The following is a 25,286-nucleotide window of genomic DNA, read 5'->3' on the forward strand; positions in this document are numbered from 1 at the left end:
AGCATGATTAATCCTACAAAAGCAAGACAAAGCCTCATGAGAACAAGTTTTATAACCCTATAAGTGTGATAATCTAAAGCTTTCAACCTTGAAAATGTTTGTGGGGTATGGAATGTAACTGTGAATATAGGCATTTACTAGCAGGACTGTTTGAATGCCTTAAAACAGGTTTGCCTTAAATTACCACCTGAATAGGTGTGTGTGTAGTTCACCCTGCCTGCTGCATTAGAATGGAAATATTTCTGTATGAGGTGAAAATATGTGATAATCATGGAGTGATTGCCCACAGATCTGTTTATATGGGAACGAGGTGTGAATGAGTTGGGAGGTGGTGGCAGCAATGCATCCGCCTTTTGCACTTTATTACCAATTCACCAAGATAGACAAAATAAGCAGCTTTATAAAATTTAAAGTACAAACTTTTACAATTATGGTGTTTTACTTTACCTTTGATAACATTTGTGTAGGCTATGTGTATGTATGTATGTAGGCCTATGTAACAACCTATTATTTATTTTTTTTTTTTCAACCATTGTTGCCAGATAATAATAGTACCAATAATAAGAGTTATTGTAGTATACATAGCCTACACTGTAAAAAAAAAGAAAAGAAAAGAAAGTTGAGCCAACTTAAAATTTTAAGGCAACAAACTTCAGCAGATTTTTGAGTTTGCTCAACTTATGTTTGTGGGAGATTCTCAAATTTTTGTTGTATAAACTTAAAACGACAAGTTGAGAAAACTCCAAAATCTGCTGAAGCTGGTTGCCTTAAAATTTTAAGTTGGCTCAACTTTTTTTCTTTCTTTTTTTTTTTAACAGTGTACACTGTAAAAAAAAAAAAAAGCTGAGCGAACTTAAAAGAACATTTTTTACCAGCTTCAGCAGATTTTTTGAGTTTGCTCAACTTGTTTTTGTGGGAGATTCTCAAATTTTTGTTGTATAAACTTAAAACAACAAGTTGAAAAAACTCAAAAAGTTTGTTGCCTTAAAATTGTAAGTTGTAACTTTTTTTTTTACAGTGTATATAGAGTTATTATTAATTTATTATCTATATCTATCTATCTATCTATCTATCTATCTATCTATCTATCTATCTATCTATCTATCTTGGCTTTAATTTTTACAAATTATTGGCTCATTTCATGCACAAGCAAGTCAACTTGCCTTATTTTTTTTATTGTTTAACGCAAACAGAAGCATAGTCGTTCGGCTTGTTTTTCTGTAGTACATTTTTTTATTTGCAATAATGGTAATAGATGTTTGTCTTCCGCAGAGCATCTCTTTTTAATGGATATTCAAATGCAAATAGCCCGTTAGCACTTCATCTTCTCTAGCAAGCATTTGGCTCTACATTATCCACTTCAACACAAACAGAAACAAAATACGCACAACTTTAAAGATGTTCTGCTTGAACGACACACAAACAGTTTCTTTTGGTTTATCTTTTTTTCATAGGCTTGTGCACAATGAATTTCGACCTCCATAACCACAGCTGGCGCTGTTGCTATAGAAGCGCTCATATTTTCTCACTTCGTCACATGATTTTTTTTTTATTGGGCTGTGGTCCCTTTAACGTCCAACTCATGCGGCGTTTTCTAGCTCTATGCCGCGTGTTAACTTTAGGGAGTCCACACATAAGCGCTCGTGCATATGAAGAATATTTCCTAATGACAGTTTATATATGTTAGACCGACATCGGTATATTCTTATGAGTTTCATCTGATCCAAATCTGGTCTAAATACTGTCAGCTTGTCAGTTGCTTGTCATCAGCTTTGGTCTTCTGGCCGGTGTAGTTCATTTGATAATTTTGAACAAATAACGGTTTAACGGTGAAAATGATATCAGAAGAGCTCGAGCGCATCCTGGCGCGGCTGACAGAGCCGGACAACGCTGTTATTCAGCAGGTAGATACTTGTATGAAACTGTCAACCTGATATATTTGATGCATTTAATATTGATTATGTGAGTAAGAGGACGTTTTCAACCTTTCATTGTAAAGAAAAGTGCAATTAATACGTGACTTTTAATGTTCTAGCCAGCATTAGCATTATTCGTGGAGCTTTTGGGTTGAGTATTTGTTTTATCAAAATCATACTTTCTAACTCACGCATGTAATGTCTCTTATCAGGCCACAGCTGAGCTGAAACAGGCATTTAAAGATCCAGCTATCATCCCTGCTTTATGCGCGGTTATGACTGGATCCCAGAACCCACAGGTAACTTACTGGCAATTATTTCAGCCTTTATGCTAGTTCCTATAGTCCTATATATTTAAAGCTTATAATTCTTGCTTCAGGTCCGTCAGTCGGCTGCAGTGATGCTCAGGATGAGAGTCAGAAAACACTGGAATAAAATCAGTCCAGACCACAGAGAAAGGTTTGGGACTTTTTAATTAAATAAAGCATAATTTCATCTACTTTTCTGCTGTACATTTTCTCATTTGTGACCAATTGTTTTCATCCCGCTCCCTCAGTCTGAAGGCAGTGGTGCTGCAGGCTTTACAGAATGAAACTGAGTAAGTCTGACTGTGAATGTGGTGTAGTGATAACATAATAATAATAATAATAATAACATAAACAATAATACTGAATGATGACTATATTTGCATTTGCAATGTGCTCCCAGTGTAGAATACTGTGTTCCTTAGAGCTACAATAACTATGGTGATACCAGAGATTACGAAGTATCCATGGTATAGGGTATGCATTTTGCTTCAGGTTTGAAACATTTTTCTTTTATTTCTATTTCTTAGACACACAGTTCGCCACTCTCTCTCTCAGCTGAGTGCCGTCCTGGTAAAACATGAGACCCCAGACCGCTGGCCTGCTCTTCTATCTCTATTAAACCAGTCTACTGAAAGCAATAACCCACAGGATAGACAGGTAACCATGGTTAACTTGTTACAGAAAATGTCTGAGCCACTACCATGGGATATGTATGGTATCAGATCATTACCATATTCATAAAGCATGTTTTTTTTACAGGATACTTCTAAGAATACCATACTGCCATATCAAAAAAACTTGGTACTTTTTTAACATTTTGTTAGTGACCAAAGAGACTAATAATATTTATTAATAATTAATTTATTTCTAATTAAAATAGATTTTAGCTGTAAATTCATTACTATTTACTAACTTAAAGATTACATTTCTAGTAAACAAATTAATATTTAAAATTATATAAATTGAAAAATGTATCAATATAACATTTTATTACATATTTTATCTAAAAAATTAATTAGAACAAAAGTATTAATAAAAAACAAAGAATATGAATACATTTAAAACTTACATTTAACAGTTTTAGTAAGTAAAAAGACCCTGTTATTTTTGAAGTGAATAAGCACATGATTGCGATTTTTTTTTTTTTTTTTTTTTTTTTTTTTTAACTTTTTATTTATTTATTTGATTTTATTATTACACTGTCTGTTCTCACATATCTACTTTAAATTCTGTTCAGGTGGGTCTTTTATTGCTTAGCAAAGTGGTTGGATCAAACCCGGAGCCCTTTAAGCCCCATTACAAGCAACTTCTCCAGCTGTTTGGGACTGTTCTCCAAGATCTAAACAATCCCACGGCTCTCTACTACTGCATCCTCACTCTGACCGCCATCACGGCCTACACCGGCACAGAGGAGATGGTCTGTAATGCCTCTTTTGACTGCTGTAATTGGCCCTTGGTAGATTTAGCTTTTAATTCTGCTGCTAGCATGTTCAAAACGTTGTTTTTCTCTCTTTTAGAACCTGATGCGATCTCTAATCCCCAAACTGCTCATTGCTCTTAAACGCCTCATTCAGGCAGACCAGGTGAGGACACTTTGATACAGGCTTGCTGTGTTTGTATGCTAATGCTCCAATCACTGTTTTCATTATGTTCCTGAATGATGTGCTAAACACTGTGAGAGTTGCACCGCTTGATTGATCTATTTGCCTCGGAGTCTTTATGATTTAAGTGGGTCACTGGCTTTGACCAGTTTTCTATCTTTCCTTTTTATCTCATAAGTTCTAGTGTGTGGTTTTTGTTCTTTTAAGGACCAAGCCAGTGAAGCGATGGAAGTTTTTGATGAGCTGATGGAAAGCGAGGTGTCCATTGTTGTCCCACACATTGCTGAGATTGTCCGTTTTTGCCTGGAGGTTTGTCTAGACATTTTAATAGTGAATATGTTGATTTGGAGTTATTGTGTAATAAGATTTATTTTGTTTCTTCTAGATCAGTGCGGACGTCTCCCTTAGTGATTCTCTGCGTGTAAAGGCTCTGTCATGTATCGCTGTTCTCATCAGACTTAAAAGCAAGGTAACTGTATTTCCTTGCCTTTGCTTTTCCTTCTAAATCACAAAACCGTATTAATGAATTTTGCATGTTCATATGTAAAACATTTTATGTAAATGATTTGGTTTCACCTTTTGTTTTATCTGCTTTTATTTTAGATTTTTTTTATTTTTTTTTTATTTGTAATGTTTTCTTTTTTCTTTTTTTCATTAAAAAAACTTGTGTGCCTGTAAGTTGTGTAAAATCAGTGTAATTAGTAGGGGTGGGAATCACCAGAGGCCCCACAATACGATATTATTGTGATGTATTGCAATTTATTACCTTTTTCCAACTTCAAATTATGTCCCTAAAGGAAAACTTTGGCAACATCTGTTTTAACGAAAAAAACATTTCTCAGTTTGTTTATCTATCTCACTTCAATTTTATTGCTGCAGTGCAAAATGGGATTGTCAAGCAGGCAAACTGACCAACACTTTCATGAAAACCTGTCATAAATGTTGTATGCACCTGGCAAACTCAACTATTTGTATTACAGTCTAGTCTAGTCCACCTTAATTAAATGTAAAGAGGTATGCACTGCTGTGCTACTACAGGTATTTTGAACAATGCAACTTGAACTTGTGCAGACCCTTCAGCAATTGGGGAAAGTAAATTACTGCTAAATTTAAAATAAATAAAACATAGTCTTGCATTAAAATAAAAATGTTACGTTTAAATTAAACATAACATGTATTAAACTAAACAGTGCGCTACAACAGGCATTCTATGCACTGCCATTTACATCTATCTTTGAATAGTGGCGTGTGAGATGAGCCCTCAAGTTTGTGGTATTCTTAGAGTATTTTACTTTCATATGACAGTCCTTGCAAATCCCATATGTCTAGGGGTGCACATAAGTTTTTTTTAGCCTGGTTCCATAAGGTCCTCACACTACACAGTGTGACCCATTAAATATAACTCTAAACTCTAAAAATAAATAGTGATAATAATATCATTGGACTTTATTTATTTAAAAAAAAAAAAAACAAAAAGTGTGGTAATGCTATTATGTTTTAAAATAAAAAGGGAGTAATAAATAAAAATACAATTATTTTATTGTAAACTTTATTTTACTTTATTATTTGAATTTTCATCATTTTCAAACCTAAATTAGCAAGCTTTTATTTTGGCGGGTTGCCTGCAAGTAAGTATATGTGCTCCAGGGTTTAGTGCTTCCGGATTGGAGAGCGTTCAGTGAAGAGCGTCAGTGAATGAAATGCCACGTTTTTGCATTGTGCTTTGAAAACGGCAGCGAATAGCATAGAATTATGCTTTCAGTTTGAATAGAAATCTTACACAGATATTATAATTGATTTTATAATTCTGCTAAGTAGTATAATAAAAGATCGATACTTGGCGTCCGTGTATCAATACAATATTGCCACAGACAATATCACCATACTATGCTGTATCGAATTTTTTTTTTTTTTCCTCCACCCCTAGTAATTAGGTCTACAATTAATTTATAAATTGATTTTAATTGTAAATAATTTTTTTATTAACCATTTAAAAATGAATACATTTAAAATGAATATAATACAGTATATGTATTATAGTGTTATATCAATATATTACTTTTATATTTGTTAATGCATATGGTTATTTAACACTTTTAAAATAAAATTATTACTCTATGAAGAGGTGCTTTTTTGAAAATCTCTAAAAATAACTTTGCATGGTCGTTGTATGTAAACATTTGTCAAAGTAAATGAATAGATTTAAAATTTAATTTTATAGACTTGCCATTTTTGTCTGTGGGGGTCCATATAGGCATGCCATCTGAGGCTATGCGATTACCATACACAAGCTGATTTAAATTCTTACTATTTTAATAAACACTTGTATTTTTCATCTTTTAAAGGCTGTATTAAAGCATAAACTTCTACAGCCGATCCTGCAAGTAGTGTTTCCGATCTTGAGTTCCGCGCCCCCTCCTGGAGAAGAGGACCCAGAGGATGACGAAAACGACACTGAGGACGACAGTGAGAATCCCAAGCACTTTGCTGTTCAGGTTGGTCTCTTCAACTGCTTTACTGCTTTTACTCATTCTCCCTGTTCCCATCTCACCCTCTCTCAATCTAATATATGATGATGTGTTCCCTTGCAGGTCATTGACACCATGGCTCTTCATATGCCACCTGAAAAACTCTTCAACCAGCTGGTAAGTAAACAAAAACACACATTGTATGGATTGGCCATAGTAGGAAAAGTGGACTAAAACATTCCAGTGGCCCAATGATATTTAAATATCTCATATTTACTTTATCTGTGTTTCTGGATCCTGCAGTTGCCTTTCACTCAGGCTTGTTTGTCAAGTGAGAATCCATATGAGCGTAAGGGAGGTCTCATGTGTATGGCTGTGCTGGCGGAGGGCTGTGCAGATCACATCCGCACAAAGTAGGCTTTACTCTACAATTTCCAAACGCATGAACAAACAGCCTGTCCAGTGCTTTATCTTTGTGTATGTGTGTTAGGATGTTGTCATCCATGCTTCAGACAGTGTGTCGCAGTCTGTCGGACAATAACCAGGTGGTCCGCAGTGCAGCGCTTTTTGCCCTCGGACAGTTTTCTGAACACCTCCAGGTCAGACTGAAATGTCAAGACTTTTTTCTCAATATTTTATGCCTTTTATGAGTAATCATTCATATGACTTTAAAACTTGCTGATTTGTCTCTTATAGCCAGATGTCAGTAAATTCCATGCTGAGCTGATGCCATTGTTGCATGGATACTTGTCTGCAGTGAATCAGACCAAAATTGGACACATGACGAAGGCCTTCTATGCCTTGGAGAACTTCTTGGAGAACTTAGGTTAGAATGCAGACACAATTAATGTGTACCATTTGTACCTTTTTATTATAAGCCCAATACTTTATCAATTTAATAGGATTTATGTATTTATTTATTGTTTATAATATTTTTTTAAATAATATTTGTATCATTTAATTGTATTATTTTCTTTACTCCTTTTAACTTTTCCAGGGTTATTATCGCTATCATTAAAAAAACAAAACCAAATAAAAAAAATAAAAAAACTTAAACCGCTACAACATTTCTGACTTTTTGTTTGAAGTTGAATTACTGAAATAATTTAAATGAAAACAACTAAACTAAATAAAAAAACTATGTAGACACATTTCATTTTTCAACAACTAAAAAAATAAATAACTAAAACTTAAAAAAAAAAAAAAAAACTATAATAGTATATTGTGTGTGTGTGTGTGTGTGTATATGATACTAAAATAACACAGCACTCCTCTCATGATCAGGTCCAGAAATTGAGCCCTATCTGCCCACTCTAATGGAAACCATGTTGTCAGCCCTTAACAATGCAGAAAACCTTAAGCTCAAAGAGCTTGCCGTCAGTGCAATCGGAGCAATCGGTAACATCCTCCTTTCATTAACACAGCATTTTGTAATGTTATAGTTATGCTCAGACTTACGAGTCTCTCTTTGTCAGCTAACGCAGCCAAGGAGATGCTAGTGCCTTACTTTCCTCCAATTATTGAGAGTCTGAAGGGATTCCTGACAGACACAAGAGAGGAGATGAGGACTCTGCAGACGCAGGCACTAGGTAAAAACAAAGATCCAACATCTTCCACACATCATGCATATGGAAGGATGTAGCCTAATCTAATCTAAATAACTTGTCTTTCTCTGTATCTCTCTCATAGACACACTTTCTGTGTTGGCCCGTACTGTTGGGAAGGAAGTGTTTAGTCCGTTGGCAGCGGAGTGTGTGCAGTTAGGTTTGAACCTCACTGATGCAGTGGATGATCCAGACCTGCGGCGCTGCACGTATGACCTTATATATGTATACATATGCAAAGACGATGCAAAAGGGAGGGAGGCTGAATAGTTACGAAAGAGTAATGGAAACATTAGCCCCTTTCACGCATAAAGACTTTACTGGAAAATTACCATAAAGAGATCATGTGTGAACAATGTCTGGGCCAATCATAACAATCTGACACAGATGACGCATTTACTCCATGCTGTGTAGTTCAATTTGAAGTCATCTAATATGATGTCACTGGGCCAAAAGAAGCTGCATGAACGTGAACGTTTGATACAAAAATGAAAACATCAGCAAAAACACTGACCGCATTTACCCCTCCATGCATACAAACACAACACCGGGAGGCACATCCATTTAGAGGTCACTTCCATGTAATGATGTCCCAGAATTTACTGGTAATTTGAAACCGATGTGTGAATGGTGCTTTACCGGGAAAAAAACCGAACGCTGTTGCCTGTGTGAATTTACCGGTAAAGTCGATCCGGTAATTTTACAACAATTTACTGGTATTACTGTGTGAAAGGGGCTATTGTAACACTTAATTTGTTGGCTGTATGAAATGGAAGCTCTGTGTTTCAGTTAAGAGCACATGCATGTTTTATGGATCGACCTCAAAATTCTATTCTATTTATTTGTTTGCTTAACTGTTTGTTTTATTTACTCATTTGTTTTTTTCTTTTTATTTGGGTTTCATTTGTTTTCTTAAAGCATGACTTGTTATTAGTATTACAGATTAGTATGCACATGCATATTTGATGGACCAAACTAATTTTTATTTATTTGCTTGCTTATTTATCGCTAGTTTTTATTTGAATTTATTTTTGTTATTTATTTAGTTTTTATTTATTTAATCGTGATTTGAGTTTAAATTATGATACCATTGTTGTCAGATTACTGTCACTACTATTTTTATTTATTTGTTTATTACTGTATTTAATTTAATTTTATTGAAATTGATAAACTGGAAATTTTGGTCTTTCCCTATTAAAATAGCTTACCTGCTGATGCATGAAGTTTTTAAATATTGAGGCTAAATTTTAAACCGATTGCATTCAGAATTTCTCTCTCATTCCAGGTATAGCTTATTCTCTGCTGTATCTGATGTGAGTCCTGACTGTCTGGCCCCTCACCTCACTCCCATCACCACGGTGATGCTGCTGTCGCTCAGATCCACAGAGGGTGTGACGGTCAGTGAGGACTTTTCTATTAGATCATCTGTACACCATCAAATATTATAATATTCTTGTCTACTTCACAGGCTCATTTAGATGAAGATAAACAGTTTGTGCTCCTGGACGATGACGATGCTGATGATGAAGGTGAAGAGGGCGATGCTGATTTGGATGAAGAGTCTGAGACTGAGGTTGATGATAGAGATGTTGCAGGGTGCGTCTCTGTCTCTCTCTTTCATCATGTCTCTTTCGTTTTCTCTTATGTCAGAGCACTAATCAGGATTCTGTCCATTCTCTCAGATTCAGTGTGGAAAATGCTTACATAGATGAGAAAGAAGATGCTTGTGACGCTTTGGGTGAAATCGCCTTTAACACAGGGTAATGAGACATGTTTTATATATTGCACAAACGTTCATGTGTTAGGGGCTTATGTTATGTGTAAATGCACTACCCTGCAAAAGTCTGGGGTCAGTCATTTTTTTTTTTTTTTTTTAAGAAATTAATACTTTTATTCAGCAAGGATACATTACATTGATTAAAAAGGACAGTAAAGACATTTATAGAGTTACAAAAGATTTCTGTTAAAAATAAATGCTGTTGTTTTGAACTTTTTATTCATCAAAGAATCCTGAAACATGTATAATGGTTTTCATAAAAATATTAAGCAGCACAACTGTTTTAAATATCGATAATAATAAGAAATGTTTCTTGTTCATGTTATTAAAATGATTTCTGAAAGATCATAGACTAGAGTAGTGGCTGTTAAAAAAACATCTTTGCCATCACAGGAATAAATTACATTTTAAAGTATAATAAAATAAAAAGCAGTTATTTTAAATTGTAATATTTCATAATATTACGGTTTTTGCTGTATTTTTGATCAAATAAATGCAGCCTTGGTGAGCATAAGAGATTTCTTATAAAAATATTTAAAAAATCTTGTAGACACTAAGCTTTTAAACAGTGATGTAATGCTCATTTTGGCTGGTTTGACCGCATTAAAGACAGATTTCATGACAAACTACACTATTTGAGGATATAATGTGGGCTAAATTTGAACTTTTTAAATATTATTTGTTAATATTTCCCCCCAACTTTGTGGCAAAACACAGTCTTTAAAATCTAGCTGATTTTTGTCTTATTTTTCTGTTTCTTAGAGTGGCGTTCCAGCCTTTCCTGGAGTCCAGCTTCCAGCAGGTGTACGAGCTCCGCGATGTGAGTGACTGGTTCCGTGTGTGGTTTCATGAGTGCTTGTGTGTAATGCTGATGTGTTACTGATGTTTGTGCTCTTTTGTGAATGGGCATCCATCAGTTCCCACATGAGGATGTGAGGAGAGCTGCCTTTGGTGCCATGGGCCAGTTCTGCCGAGCTCAGCACAAAGTGTGGAAGGAAAACCCGACAGAGGCCAACCACCAGGGTACATTCACACCAACTGTACACAATAGGACAGGGTGGTGTGACCGCATAGCATGTGATAGTAGCAATGTGTCAGCTAGTAGAGATTCTGCTGTGCTGTTTATACCTCAGTGATGCCTAATCTATAGTCTACACTTATAACCGTTGCACAGGCAGTATTAATGCCTCAGTTGATTATAACACGTCAAATTTCAGGATTATTTTCATAGATAATTTTCAATTTTCATAAACCAATCAATTGTGATTAGAAATGAACAATCAATGAATCAAATAAGTGATAATGTTAATACCACAAAATGTTGAAGACTTTAAGGCTGATGATACATGGGGCAACTTTTAGAGCAATGTTGCCATCAAAGGGCAAGCGGAAAATTAATTATAATTAAAAGTTGTACAACACTGCTCAAAAATATGGGGTCAGTAAGATTTTATTTTTTCACTGAAGACTGGAGTAATAGCAGATGAAACTTCAGTTTTGCGATCACAGAAATAACTTACATTTTACACTATATTAACATAGAAAACAGTTATTTTAATTGGTAATAATAATATTTCTCAGTATTACTGTTTTTGCTGTATTTATTTTTCCAACCCCAAAATTCTAAACAGAAATGGTAACATTCTAATTTTAATAATTATAATATACTTTTATTATTATTTAAAGAAATGAATACTGGTATTTTTCTCTTGAGGTTTTTTGATGTATTTACGTTCTGTTGTATTTGGATACATTTAGGTTGTATAGTATAATATATATATATATATATATATATATATATATATATAGTATAGTATAGTATAATTAAAATTTTACTATTGATAAGTAATGTATAGAAAAAATACAGATTACAATTTCTCCATTAAAATATAAATTTATGTTTTTTAAATTCTTTCGTATATATTGTTTGACTGTCATTGGAATGAAATAATATACTTTTTTTTGTTTGTCAATCAAAAAAAAAAAGTGATGCATTAGCTAGATTATTTGCATAACCATGTAATTTAATGTATGAAACATTTAGGAGTTGAATTTCTAGAACCAAATAGCTATTTTGTGATAAATATACTGTTATCATTACAAGGCTTTGCTCAAAACACCCATCTCTCTAATTTTTCATTTGCACTCTTTTATATTCCCATCACTCTATTTGCTTCCTTTTATCTATTCTGTCTCATTATTGATGTCTCCCAGAAAGAATTAGGAGGAGCTTCATTTGACAAAAAGATGAACTTTTAACTCCGTCTTCATTGATGCAGAGCTCCTCACGGCCCTGTCAATCAGTCATTCATTCATTCATTCACTCCCTATCGTTTCCTTTCCACCCACTTCTTTAGTTAAATGAGCTGCTGTCAATGTGAATGTTAAATGACTGTTTTTTTTAATTACTCTGAATCCTTTGATCAGCTCCTGCATATCTCTCTTAATATCTCTCCAGCTCTGCATAAGCTGTTGCAGGTGGTTTTGCCTTGTTTTCTGGAGGCGGTGAGACAGGACAGAGAGAGACAGGTGGTGATGGCCATACTGGAGTCCATGAATGCTGTCATCAAATCCTGCCAGGCGGAGGCGCTGCAGGCTCCAGGGATACTGGCCGAAATAAGTAACACCATCAAAGATGTACTGAAGAAAAAGGTCAGGATTTAATTTTAAGACCTGTTTTAGTATCAAGCCCTAAAATTAACCAAATAAAAGATCATAAAAGTTGTAAATTCCTTGTGAATTTTTTGTCTGAACCAGCTGAGATGACATTTAAATAAATGTTAATAAATAAATGTAAATCATTTAGCGTTGTGAGAACCAAAAAAAATAATAGGAAAGGGTGTAAAAGGAAGTTTTTAAGAGAGAATTCATCCAAAAATGAAAATTCTGTCATGTTGTTACAAACCTGTACTTTTAAAATTCTGTTCAACACAAAAGAAGGTATTTAAAAAAAAAATATGGTAACCGAATAGTTGATGGTCTCCTTTGACTTTCATGGTATGTTTTTTGTTGTTGTTGTTTTTTTCTCCTTACAATGGAAGTCAGTAGGGTCCATCAATTGTCCATCAAAATATCTTCTTGTGTGTTCAACAGAAGAAAGAAATTCATACAGCTTTTGAGGGCGAGTAAGTGATGGCAGAGTTTTCATTTACGGATGAACTGTCTCTTTAAAGACTGCACACAATTATCCTTTGAAAATCCAATTAAGCCAAGCACAAGGCTTATACTGTGTCAAGAAAATTGGTATTAAATAATCAAATGCATTCAAGCAGCAGCTTATTCTCACTTCAAGGTGTTACGTAAGTCTGCAGTCATAAGGGGGTGGATGGATGTTTCTTATGCTTGTGATCTTATTTTCTCTTTCTGTCTTACTCAGACCGTGTGTCAGGATGTAGGTGGGGATGAAGCAGACGATGACGAGCAGCAGGTGTTTAAGATGATTTCACAGTTTTTATGATTTAGTCTCAGTTCGCTGTCAGCAATGACACAATTAACCTAAAAAGACTGTGACCGATTGGAATAACTGAGCGTTTGTGTCTCAGGCGGAGTATGATGCCATGCTGCAGGAGTTTGCCGGTGAAGGGATTCCTGTTTTAGCCTCGGCTCTACCAGCTGAAACTTTCTACCCTCACCTCAATGACTTGCTGCCCCTCATCATGAGCAAAGCTGTGAGTCTCTCATTCACTGATCACTGATGAAGGGTGTACTTTAACACCTAAAGGCCTATTCAGATCAAGAGTGCTGCTTAATATTTTTGTGGATTTTTTTTTTTTTTTTTCAGGATTCTTTGCTGAATAGGAAGTTCAAAAGAACTGCTTTTAGTTTGAAATAGAAATGTTTAATAACATTATAAATGTTACTTTTGATCAGTTTAATGCATCCTTGCTGAATAAAAAAAAAAATCTTACTGACCCCAAAGTTTTCAACAGTATATGTGTATTTTTTAATTGTTAGTTATCATCATGTTGTCTTCAATAGTAAAATCATTAAAATCATTAAAGTCATTTTTAATGAATTAAATGCGTTGCCATTGTTGCCTTGTATTTCATGAGCATTTCAAACATTTCCATGGTTACTCTCTGCTGTTTTGTAGAAACCCTCATGCACAGAGGCAGACCGCTCCTTCTCCATTGGTACGATTGGAGAAACCTTGCACTCATTGGTGGGTGTGGCTGGAGGCAGGGCGGTTGCTGGCCGGCTGTCCAATCGGCTGCTGCCAGTGCTTGTAGCCGGAGTGAAGGACAGTGATGCAGAGGTGCGCAATAACAGTGTGTTTGCACTGGGAGCTCTAGCACAGGCTGCTGGACCCATCGTTGCCTGGTATCCTTTATAGATCCCTGTGTGTTTTTGAGCCTGTTCTCTGATCTCCTTGACTCTGTGAACCTTAACCCCTGTGCTTTAGTGATTACCCAGTGATGCTCTCCCTTTTCTCCAACCTACTTTCTAAAGAATCTGACCTAAGAGTGATTGACAACCTCTGTGCTGCCCTGTGCAGGATGATCTTGAGCCACGTTGAGGGGGTCCCACTCGAGCAGGTTACTTCTATCTTCATCTTTGGTTCACCAGGAATGGTTCACCAGAAAATTAAAATTTGCTGGAAATTTACCCACTCTCAGGCCATGGGAGTTTTTTTTTTAAATTTATTTTTTTTTTTTCACAACACATTTTGAAAAATGTAGTTTTATATCACTTGCTCACCAATGCATCCTCTGCAGTGAATGGGTGCCGTCAGAATGAGAGTCCATATGGCTGATAGAAGCATCGCAATAATCCACATATCTCCATTACTAAATTAACATTTTGTAAAGTGAAAAGTGAAAGATGTAAATCCAAGATTTTTGGCATTTTAACTTTAAACCCTAGCTTCTGACCAAAATCCAAAATAACGCTTCCTCCTGTGAAAAATCTCACATCACATCAAAATCCACCAACATATTTATGTATGTATATACTTTATTTGTCCCTTTTAAGGGAAATTTGTTATGGGCAATACAGGTAAAGCTGCATAACAAATGTACCAACATCAATAACATAAACAATCACACAAGCTGTTTAGAGCTGTTTTGGACCGTTTTCACTTGTAAATGGTGCTTGATCGGTGCATATTTCTCTCCTGATTCAGACAAAATAATTTTTTTTACTGGACAAAGCAATATTGTGAATAGAGGGCTTGTTTTTTTTAGCTGAAATGGTTTTGGTAGCAATAGTTTGAAGTGAAATCACAGATACGCTTTTCACTTCATGACATTAGTTGATGAACTTGAGTATTTATCAGCTGTTTTAACTCTCATTCTGACGGCACCCATTCACTGCAGAGGATCCTTTGGTGAGCAAGTGATGTAATGATGAAACAAACTCTAAATCTTGAATGACGTAAGGGTGATTTACATTTTCAGCAAATTTTCATTTTTGGGTGAACTATTTCTTTTAAAGGGGTCATCGGATGCAAAATTCACTTTACAAGTTGTTTGAACATAAATGTGTGTGTATACATCCATCCTATAATGATAAAAATCCACCCAGTGTTTTTTTTTTTCAAAATCCCCTTTCTCAAATCAGGCTGTTCTGAGGTTCCTGTCAGAATGACGTAGTTCTGTAGAGTCATATCAACTTGTGGAAAATGGGCATCCAATGACCCCTTTAAGGCCCAATATACACATTATTTTTGCATTCATCGCTTGCGGGTAAAAAGAAGTTTGAAGTACCAGAGCAGCATTATACTGTTAGCAAACATCCTGACACAGACCATGCAGCTGTGATTGGTGTTTAGGTGAATATATAAATGTGCTGCACGCTTTTCTCTCAATAACAAAATAAACATGCAGCAAACATGACAGCAGTGAGAAAACAGCTGTTAAGAAAGCATCTGGTCATAGTGAGATAGATATATTTGCAACTCTTTAATTCAGCACTCCAGTACAATCACGTCATGTTTATTTATATAGCACTTTAAGATATAGCTAGCTATAAAGTAAGCAGATTCACATTATTAAACGATATCAGTGCTGCTTTTAATTAGAACTACAACTTCAGTTTCTACTATAAAGCAGCTCTCTAATGTGTTAATGTTTTACTCATGTCTGACCTTGATGAACTGAAAAGAAGAAATTAAGTAGTTCAAAGGTGTTTACCAGCCAGAGTGAACAAACTTTGTTTTGGCCTGATTTTGTTTGAAATGCCATAACACCAGTTTACCCTTCAATTTCGCTTGAAGTATATCAGAGCCTTTAGTATCTATACTATTTAATGCACTCTCTATTTATTAACAATGGTTGATATGACAAAAGTATATCAGGTCATAATAACCCATTCTTACCCTTTTCTCTCAGGTCTTTCCAGCTCTTGTGGCTTGTCTCCCTCTGAAGGAGGACATGGAGGAGAACAAAACCATCTACAGCTGCCTGACCTTCCTCTACTCACACAACCCTGCGCTGGTACAAGCTCATTTTCACTCCCAGCATGCTCAGCTCACAGCACCTTATTGAATTGTGTCCTGTCAATTCACTGACTGCGTTTTATTTCTCGCTCCAGGTTGTTAGTCATCTCAAGCCAATAATATCTGCTGCTGCTCATCTGTTGGGCATGAAGGATGTTGATAATGGTGAGAAAGTGTTTATTGTATTGGAATATTTTTATTTTATATTACGAATTACATTAATAATTCATCATTTTTATATTTACGCGTATTTGTTCTTTTTAGAAACCCAAAACACCCTTCTCATGCTGCTCAGAGGTCTAGCACAGCATCACACCAAGGAATTTGAGAATGCGGTAATGTCACTTCCTGATGAACAGAAAAACAAAATGACCATGGCTGTCACTCAATCATAGCACCTGCCCTTTATCTTCAATATCTCTTTCACAAGGCCTTCCACTCTTGTGAAAGCCAGCCAAATTGAAAATAGATATTTTTTATTATATTAGAAATGGGCTTATTCAGTTAGCTGAGTATACGCTAACTGGTGTACTCGGCTTTCTGTATTGCAGCAGAGACATTGAGACTATATTCTCTTAATTTATTGCAATGTTCACTTATGCTTTTTGTCACTTTTACTTTGTTTTACCGAGTTGTCTTTTCTCATTTATTATTTTTCTGTATGTCTCAATGAATCTTCTGCCATCCCATCTGTATTGAATATTCCATGAAATTCTGGCTTAATATTTGAGTGTGAAGCTTTGAGTTGTTCTTGCAGTGAAAGAAATATATTTCTATGAATTGTTCATTGTTGTTCCTGTATTTCTGATAAGCGAGTTCTCTGAAAATCCATGAATATGCTAAACCTATCCAGAATTAGTTTAGGAATCCACAATGTTTCTGAAAAAGCACATTTTTATTATTATAGAAAAGTGCAGATTATAAGTACAGAGTTTTGTTGCAGAATGGGTTTATTATTTAACTCCTCATTGCATCAGTAATGCATCCTTTTATGCATCAGCAAATTAAACCATGAAAAATTAACTACCGTTAATATTTTTGAAGGTTTTAAATACATTTATTTAATCAAAAATACAGCAAAAACAGTAATATTGTTAAATATTACAATTGAAAATAAGGTTTCCTATTTTATTAAATTTTAAAATGTACTGAAAACAAATTTTCAGCGTCATTACTCCAGTCTTCAGTGTCACATGATCTTTTAGAATTCATTTGGTGGTCAAAACATTTCTTCTTTTCTTTGGAAATCATGATGCTTTTTTCAGAAAAAAAAAGTTGAATAGAATAGAAATGGAAATGAATAGAAAGTTCAAAATAACAGCATTTATTTTAAATAGAAATATTTTGTAACAAATGTCTTTACGGTCACTTTTGATTGGTTTAATTAATCTTTGCTGAATAAAAGTAAAAAAAAAAAAAAAAAATTATAAAGTAACTGACCCCCAACTATTGAACGTTAAAGTAATAAAGATTTATTTCATATAGATACACATTTTGCGTTGGTAAAGCTGTCCCTGATGAAATTTATGAATAATCTAAAATACAAAAAACAGCATTTTGAAACCCCTTTTTGCAGAACATTACCCACAAAACTTGTGTTGATAAAATAAGTAAAATTTATCCTTCAATTGCAGCATAGCACATATAATTTGGACTGTTGGGGACCAGTTTAAAACGCCCAAAACCTGAAAGTGGCTTCTGTGTCATCTGAGGTGTTAGATTGCTTTAGCCTAGCTGTCAAACGTCTACCATTCACTCCTCGCTTGGCAAGTCTCGTTTTTCTTCTGTCTTCAGCCATTTGGTCTTGGACTCTGACACTGTGTCCAAAGCCAGAGTCATTGCCACCGGCTGTAGTTCATTTTCAGCTGGGGGAGGGAGGGAAACACATGAATATTCTTTGCCATGTTTATATAATAGGACGTTTTATTGCACATCAGATTTCCATGAGAAATTCTACACACAAACCCGGAAGACTTTGAGGTTGGAAAAGAGGTATGTTGAGGGAGAGAGCGAACATCAAACACTCAACACACCCACAGGAGAGAGTGCTGAGCGTGCGAATACCAAACACACTTACTCAGCAGCCGTGAGCGTTATGTTAGCTCACCTCACTGATCTGCAGATGTCATCTGTTAGCTAACTGTCAGGAATGGAGCGTTATGTTTCTGCAAGCCCTGACACTGCGGCCTAATGCGAACTGACAGACTGAACAAAATGCTGATGAAATTCACTTCAGCTGGACGGTAGTAATACTAGTTGTAATTAAGTGTGGGGATGAAGTATTTGTGCAATGAACATCAGTGTACATTTAATTGGGTGTTTATGTACATGGTACTTTTTCTTGATTTTTTTTTTTTAGTGTATATTTTGCAAGTTTTGTGTGTAGGCCTACTGAACTTCATTTCTCAAAAAGGTTTTCTAAATTAAACTCTTACTCGCATGCCAGAACAAATCAATCTGAGCAGCCAAAAGCCACTGCAGAAACCATCATCTTCATATGCTTTCAACTGCAAAATCCAGCAGTCACATTTTATTGGGCTTCATATGCAGAACTTTACTGCAGTGTTATTTTAGTATTACTTGTATACTATTATTTATTAATACTACTATACTACTATTATTTATTAATCATTTCAATTGGCTTTTTATTTTTAGAATTTAATTACATTTTTAGTAGTTTTGTTTTTTTGTCTTTCTTATATTGCTATTTGCTTTAGTACTTAAGTTTAGTACTTTGAAATTTTAATACTTTTACTTTAACCATAACACCATTGCTTCACTGAATATGAAATTCAAATATTTATTTTTAACGAAAGGGTAGTTTTAATAATAATAACCCTTTCAATTCTATTGACCAGGTTCAAAACAAGTTAACAGACAGACAATAATTTAGGCTCCTTTCTCAATTTAATATACAATCTATAATAAATGAACATGGTATTTCAGAAGGTTTAAAAGCAGAAATGTGCAGCTCATGTTTTTGTTGAAACACTAATTCTTCCATACAAAAAAAAAAGGGTGTAAACATATTCGAAACGTATTCATTTTGTATAGTTAAAAAAATAACACTTTCAAAACATTTATTTTGTTTAGTTTTATAATAATAATAATTTAATTTAAAATTTAAATTGAAGTTATAGTCCTTTATTTTAGATTGAGTTTAAGGGTTTTATTTTTTTCAATTAACATTTTATTTTCAATTAAATTTTATTTTATATTATTTTCAGTTAACTTTTATTTTTTTTAGTTCAATTTTATATATTTTATTTTACTTTTATAATTTTTTTTTATGGTTTTATTTTTAATTAGCTATAATAACCCTGCTTGAGTCTTAGCTTTATATTAACTTTATCAGCCCATTTAAATCAACAAAATGGTAAAACTGAATATTGTTTGCCAGATAAATGTTGATTATGTCCCCACCTGGCTGTGTGTGTCTCCACGGGATGATGTCCACCCCGCTTCTGCAGAAGGAGCGGTCGGTGTTGGACTCAGTGCTGTAGAGAACCTCCTGACACTGACGCTCTCCAGGGTGCTGCGCTTTCACGCGCACCTCCAGAACGGTCACCTCCTTCTCCTTCAGCTTCCCAGACTTCCCCTTCACCCGGGTGCGCTTAGTGTCCACCCACACCACACGCTCCTTCACCGCTGATCTGGGTACACATGGAGATATCAAGACAATAAAGGAATATTTAAACCAAAACTGCATACATGCAAATGCACCTGTAAGTCTGAACTCACTCTTCGATGCCCAGGTCAGCGAGTGTGGTGTTCAGGAAGGGAAACGCCTGGTCAGGGTTGAGAACTTCAATGGGTAGGTGCACACACATGGGAACCGTCCAGTCCAGCTCGGCTCGCACCATTTTGTCATTGGTTGGGGAGTTTAAGGGGTCGTCACCATTTAACTCTTTCTCCTGGGGCTTGACCCCATGCTGGACCTCTGGATCTTTGTCCTGGCCTGCCAGCTTGACACTTGTGTCTTTAACTGGCAGCTGCTGCTCCTCTTTGTTTTCTTTCCTGTCGTCTATAATCATTGAGTTGATTCCTCTGATTCCTCCCTGGTTGAAATGATAACCCTGATCTCCTCAAGTCAAATGTTGTTTTCCAAATTTCAGATCCAGTTAAACCAGATGTAGACACAAGTCTTCCAGGTTCTTCTCTCTGTGCTGTTGGATTTAGGTGGTGTGAGACACTGGGGAACATTCAGAAGTCCAGTGGAGATTTAAATGGTCTGTGTGAATGTGTGTAATGTGGCGCTGACGTGTGAGGTTTATTAGTCTGTCAGAGGCTGATGAATTACAGTATGGACTGGAGTGTTGTTTATATTATTAAATCATCTTTTCCCTCTCCAGTGTTTGTGTGTGCTACTTAAGTTTAGTCTGTGAACCAACTAACTCTGCTAACTAACTAGCTCTGTGAGGCTTGCTTAATGCCTCTTTTCCTTCGTGAAATGTTAAACCAAATTTTGGCAAAAAATATTATTGGATTTAAAATAGCTAACAAGTAGTCTTAAGTAACTAACAAATTTAATTTTGCACAAACTAAGTAAATGTGAGGTTTCCCTTCATGAAATGTTGTGCTAAATAGTAAAAAATAGTTATGATGATATTAATGATATTATCTAATTAACAAATACATTGGGGCTTCACTTTATTAACATTTGCACAAACCAACTAACTAAATTTGTGGGGTTTCCCTTAATGAAATTTTGTACCAGATATTAATAACAAATGTTGATGTTAATGATATTGACTAACTAACACAAAAGGAGCCTCACTTTATTAAAAATTTGCATAAACCAAGTATCTAAATTTGTGGGGTTTCCCCTCATGAAATGTTTATATAAATGTTTTATCTGAACAACATTGATATAAATGTTAAGGTTAGTTAAGGCTTCAATTATTAAAATATGCACAAAACAGCTAACTAAATCTATGATGTTTACCCACAAATATTGCACCCAATATATATATATTTAAAAAAAAAACGCTATATTGGTATTAATGATGTTAACACATCTAACACACTGGAGCTTCACTTTATATATTTGCACAAACCAGTTAACAGTGGATCAGTGGGGCTTCTCCAAATAGCTAACTAATAGCTATCTAACTAACCAACGAACTACCTAACTCAAGGAGCCTTTGCTTTCTGAGAATTAAGACTACACTCTAAAATTGACTAATCAACCAGTCGACCTAAAACAAACTATCCAACCAAACTACCCCAGCATTACGTTTTGCACCAAATACAACCCGGATTCCGGACATTTTGGGATGTTTTTTAAATTTGAATTGAATTTTAAAATGAAAACTAAAAGAATTTCAAATCACATGAGCCAATATTTTATTCACAATAGAACATAGATAACTTAACACGTTTAAACTGAGAAATCTTATTATCTTATCTTATTTTTTTAAATCACTTTGTTTTTATTGTTGTGATTATTTTTAATGACTATTTCACTTCCTTTTATGTAAAGCACTTTGAATTACCATTGTGTATGAAATGTGCTATATAAATAAACTTGCCTTGCCTTGCCTATTTTATACAGAGAAAAAGAACTGGACTGTTGCTCAGTGGTCCAAAGTCCTCTTTTCAGATGAAAGTAAATTTTACATTTCATTTGGAAATCAAGGTCCCAGAGTCTGAAGGAAGAGTGGAGAGGCACAGAATCCATGTTGCTTGAAGTCGAGTGTGAAGTTTCCACAGTCAGTGATGATTTGGGCTGCCATGTCATCTGCTGGTGTTGGTCCACTGTGTTTTCTGAAGTCCACAGTCAACGCAGCCATCTACCAGGAGATTTTAGAGCACTTCATGCTTCCTTCTGTTGACAAGCTTTATGGAGATGCTGATTTCATTTTCCAGCAGGACTTGGCACCTGCCCACACTGCCAAAGGTACCAAAAGCTGGTTCAATGACCATAGTGTTACTGTGCTTGATTGGCCAGCAAACTCGCCTGACCTGAACCCCATAGAGAATCTGTGGGGTATTGTCAAGAGGAAGATGAGAGACACCAGACCCAACAATGCAGATGAGCTGAAGGCCACTATCAGAGCAACCTGGGCTCTCATAACACCTGAGCAGTGCCACAGACTGATCGACTCCATGCCACACCGCATTGCTGCAGTAATTCAGGCAAAAGGAGCCCCAACTAAGTATTGAGTGCTGTACATGCTCATACTTTTCATTTTCATACTTTTCAGTTGGCCAAGATTTCTAAAAATCCTTTCTTTGTATTGGTCTTAAGTAATATTCTAATATTTTGAGATACTGATTTTTGACTTTCATAAGCTGTAAGCTCTAATCATCAAAATTAAAAGAAATAAACATTTGAAATATATCAGTCTGTGTGTAATGAATGATTATAATATACAAGTTTTACTTTTTGAATGGAATTAGTGAAATAAATCAACTTTTTGATGATATTCTAATTATATGACCAGCACCTGTAGGTTTCCAGCTGCTGAAGAGCTTGTGGTCATCTTTGACGTATTTTTCAATTAAATATGCACCAAATGTACTCTATAGGTGAAAGATCTGGAATGCAGGCAGGCCAATTCAGCACCCGGACTCTTCTACTACGAAGCCATGCTGCTTTAATAGCTGCAGTATGTGGTTTGGGATTGTCCTGATGAAATACACAAGGCTTTCCCTGAAATAGATGTCATCTGGAGGGGAGCATATGTTGCTCTAATATACCTTTATATACCTTTCAGCATTCATAGTGCCTTCCAAAACATGCAAGCTGCCCATACCGTATGCACTTATGCACCCCCATACCATCAGAGATGCTGGCTTTTGAACTGAACGCTGATAACACGCTGGAAGGTCTCCCTCCTCTTTAGCCCGGAGGACACGGCGTCCGTGATTTCCAACAAGAATGTCAAATTTGGACTCGTCTGACCATAGAATGCTTTTCCACTTTGAAACAGTCCATTTTAAATGAGCCTTGGCCCACAGGACACTGGACCATGTTCACATATGGCTTCCTTTTTGCATGACAGAGCTTTAGTTGTTATCTGCAGATGGCACAGCGGATTGTGTTTACCGACAGTGGTTTCTGGAAGTATTCCTGGGCCCATTTAGTAATGTCAATGACAGAATCATGCCGATGAGTGATGCAGTGTCGTCTGAGGGCCTGAAGACCACGGGCATCCAACAAAGGTCTTCAGCCTTGTCCCTTACGTGCAGAGATTTCTCCAGTTTCTCTGAATCTTCTGATGATGTTATGCACTGTAGATGATGAGATTTGCAAAGCCTTTGCAATATGAAGTTGAGCAACGTTGTTTTTAAAGTATTCCACAATCTTTTTACGCACTCTTTCACAGATTGGAGAGCCTCTGCCCATCTTTACTTCTGAGAGACTCTGCATCTCTAAGACATACCTTTTATGGCTAATCATGTTACAGATCTGATGTCAATTAACTTAATTGGTTGCTAGATGTTCTCCCAACTGAATCTTTTCAAAATTTCTTGCTTTTTCAGCCCTTTGTTGCCCTCGTGCCAACTTTTTTGAGACCTGTAGCAGGCATCAAATTTGAAATGAGCTCATTTAGTGGATAAAAGTGTAAAATGTCTCCGTTTAAACATTTGTTATGTTCTATTGTGAATAAAATATTGGCTCATGTGATTTGAAAGTTTTTTTAGTTTTCATTTTATTCTAATTTAAAAAACGTCCCAACATTTCCAGAATTCGGGTTGTTCATTAAATGAACTAAACTGTCACTAATATGTTTAGGAAGTTTGTTAAATGTCACAGATATTTCTATGTAAAGATACCATGTTCTTACAAATCTTTTCCAGTTCTGGAGTTACGAAAAGTATTGAATCATTCTATACATTTGAATGTCAAGAATTTTTAGCTTGTTAGTTTGCTGTGTCTGGTAGAGATTTAACTGAAGTGATCTAACCCAACTAAATTCTAAGCATGTCTTGTTTTTATTCTTCCCCTGTCTTGACAGGCGATTACTTGAAATGAGCGATTTACTGTGTGCTTACAGTAAAGTGCCACATTTTAATGCCTTCAGAAAACATGTCACCTCATAACTCTGCATGTTCATGGTCGTGCAGCACGAGTCTCAGTGTGGCCTCTTAACCTCTGTCCTCTTTTTCCAGTGATATAAGCTGTTCAGGATACGCAACATTCCAGTATGCTGTGCTCACAAGTGCTACAGTAGTAAATATTGCCCTAAATTTACATTTTGTGCTCTTGTCAATGATTAATTACACCCTTTAATGTACATTCTGATTATATGCATAACTATAATATGAAATTCTTAATATCAATATGTAGCCACATATGACAGGTAATATAAACATCTTATTGGGATTCCCTTGACCATGAGAAAGCCAGATATTGAACGATTTCTCACAGATCATCTGAAATTCCCAGCATCTGTGCTATGGGCTGGGATGGTGGTTGTCTGAGGACGGTGTGAAGCTGTTGTTGACCGTTCATAGTTTTACCGTGACTCCTCATCTGTATGCTAGCTATTGCTTAACCATATATGTCTGTTTTGCGTACATCACTCCTCACATTTTGTAATCAGCAGAGCAGAGATTTTGGCATGGGTTTTATTGTATCCAGCGTGCTGCTCGAGCCTCTGTTGTTGTTGCCGGCTGGTGTTACATTTGTGATAACTGCTTCACGGCTCTAGTTTAACAGCGTGAGGTAAGTCAGGCATGAGATCATGACCTGTATGAGATCACTGTCAACAAGGCTCAACAAAGGGATTTCTGCTGGGGAAGTTAATTGCTACAGTGGTTCTGCACTGCCCCCTATAGACTAAAACAGATGGGGGTAATTGAATTTCTCTTCTCCTACACTTTGAACTCATTAAAACATCATAACTTGATCTTCTGGTGAAACAACAGATTTCTGTCTGGTGGTGTATGCAGGACTTAAACCCTCAACATTTCTTACAATCGACTGCAAGTTCACATTCAGATCTGCTTCCATCCAATCAACAACTGACGGACAGAATCAAGCAAAAAATCTGTCTCTACTTTTGTTACATTGTGACTTTAAGAATTTATATTTACCTCAGATGTGGTAAAGTTGTTTAAAATGTACACTACTATGTACACAAAGTGTAAATACTAGTGTAAATACTGTAATATAGTAATAATAGGTCTATAGGAACAGTAATTTGTATGAAGTCACATCAATGTAT

At 35.6% G+C, this 25,286-nt stretch overlaps 2 protein-coding genes across 2 annotated transcripts; one reads left to right on the plus strand and one right to left on the minus strand.

The window, feature by feature from the left end:
* Positions 1-1,555: 1,555 nt before the first annotated feature.
* On the plus strand, positions 1,556-16,895 carry ipo4 (importin 4). The gene is made up of 30 exons (XM_058765852.1): positions 1,556-1,904; positions 2,129-2,215; positions 2,296-2,375; positions 2,473-2,514; positions 2,752-2,881; positions 3,462-3,641; positions 3,742-3,807; positions 4,033-4,134; positions 4,211-4,294; positions 6,171-6,320; positions 6,417-6,470; positions 6,597-6,706; positions 6,784-6,892; positions 6,990-7,119; positions 7,578-7,691; positions 7,769-7,882; positions 7,983-8,106; positions 9,183-9,294; positions 9,366-9,493; positions 9,580-9,657; positions 10,437-10,494; positions 10,592-10,697; positions 12,133-12,326; positions 13,051-13,101; positions 13,217-13,342; positions 13,768-13,994; positions 14,077-14,209; positions 16,004-16,108; positions 16,206-16,275; positions 16,375-16,895. The coding sequence occupies exons 1-30, from the start codon at positions 1,836-1,838 to the stop codon at positions 16,503-16,505; spliced, it is 3,264 nt and encodes a 1,087-aa protein (XP_058621835.1). The 5' UTR covers positions 1,556-1,835; the 3' UTR covers positions 16,506-16,895.
* A 144-nt stretch (positions 16,896-17,039) lies between these two features.
* Positions 17,040-20,342, minus strand: si:ch211-196f5.2 (uncharacterized protein LOC556372 homolog). The gene is made up of 3 exons (XM_058765853.1): positions 19,852-20,342; positions 19,534-19,763; positions 17,040-17,975 (listed from the first exon to the last, which is right to left on the minus strand). The coding sequence occupies exons 1-3, from the start codon at positions 20,142-20,144 to the stop codon at positions 17,863-17,865; spliced, it is 636 nt and encodes a 211-aa protein (XP_058621836.1). The 5' UTR covers positions 20,145-20,342; the 3' UTR covers positions 17,040-17,862.
* Positions 20,343-25,286: the final 4,944 nt, after the last annotated feature.

Source organism: Onychostoma macrolepis, chromosome 24 (genome assembly GCF_012432095.1).
Source record: "Onychostoma macrolepis isolate SWU-2019 chromosome 24, ASM1243209v1, whole genome shotgun sequence".
Classification (NCBI taxonomy): Eukaryota; Metazoa; Chordata; class Actinopteri; order Cypriniformes; family Cyprinidae; genus Onychostoma; species Onychostoma macrolepis.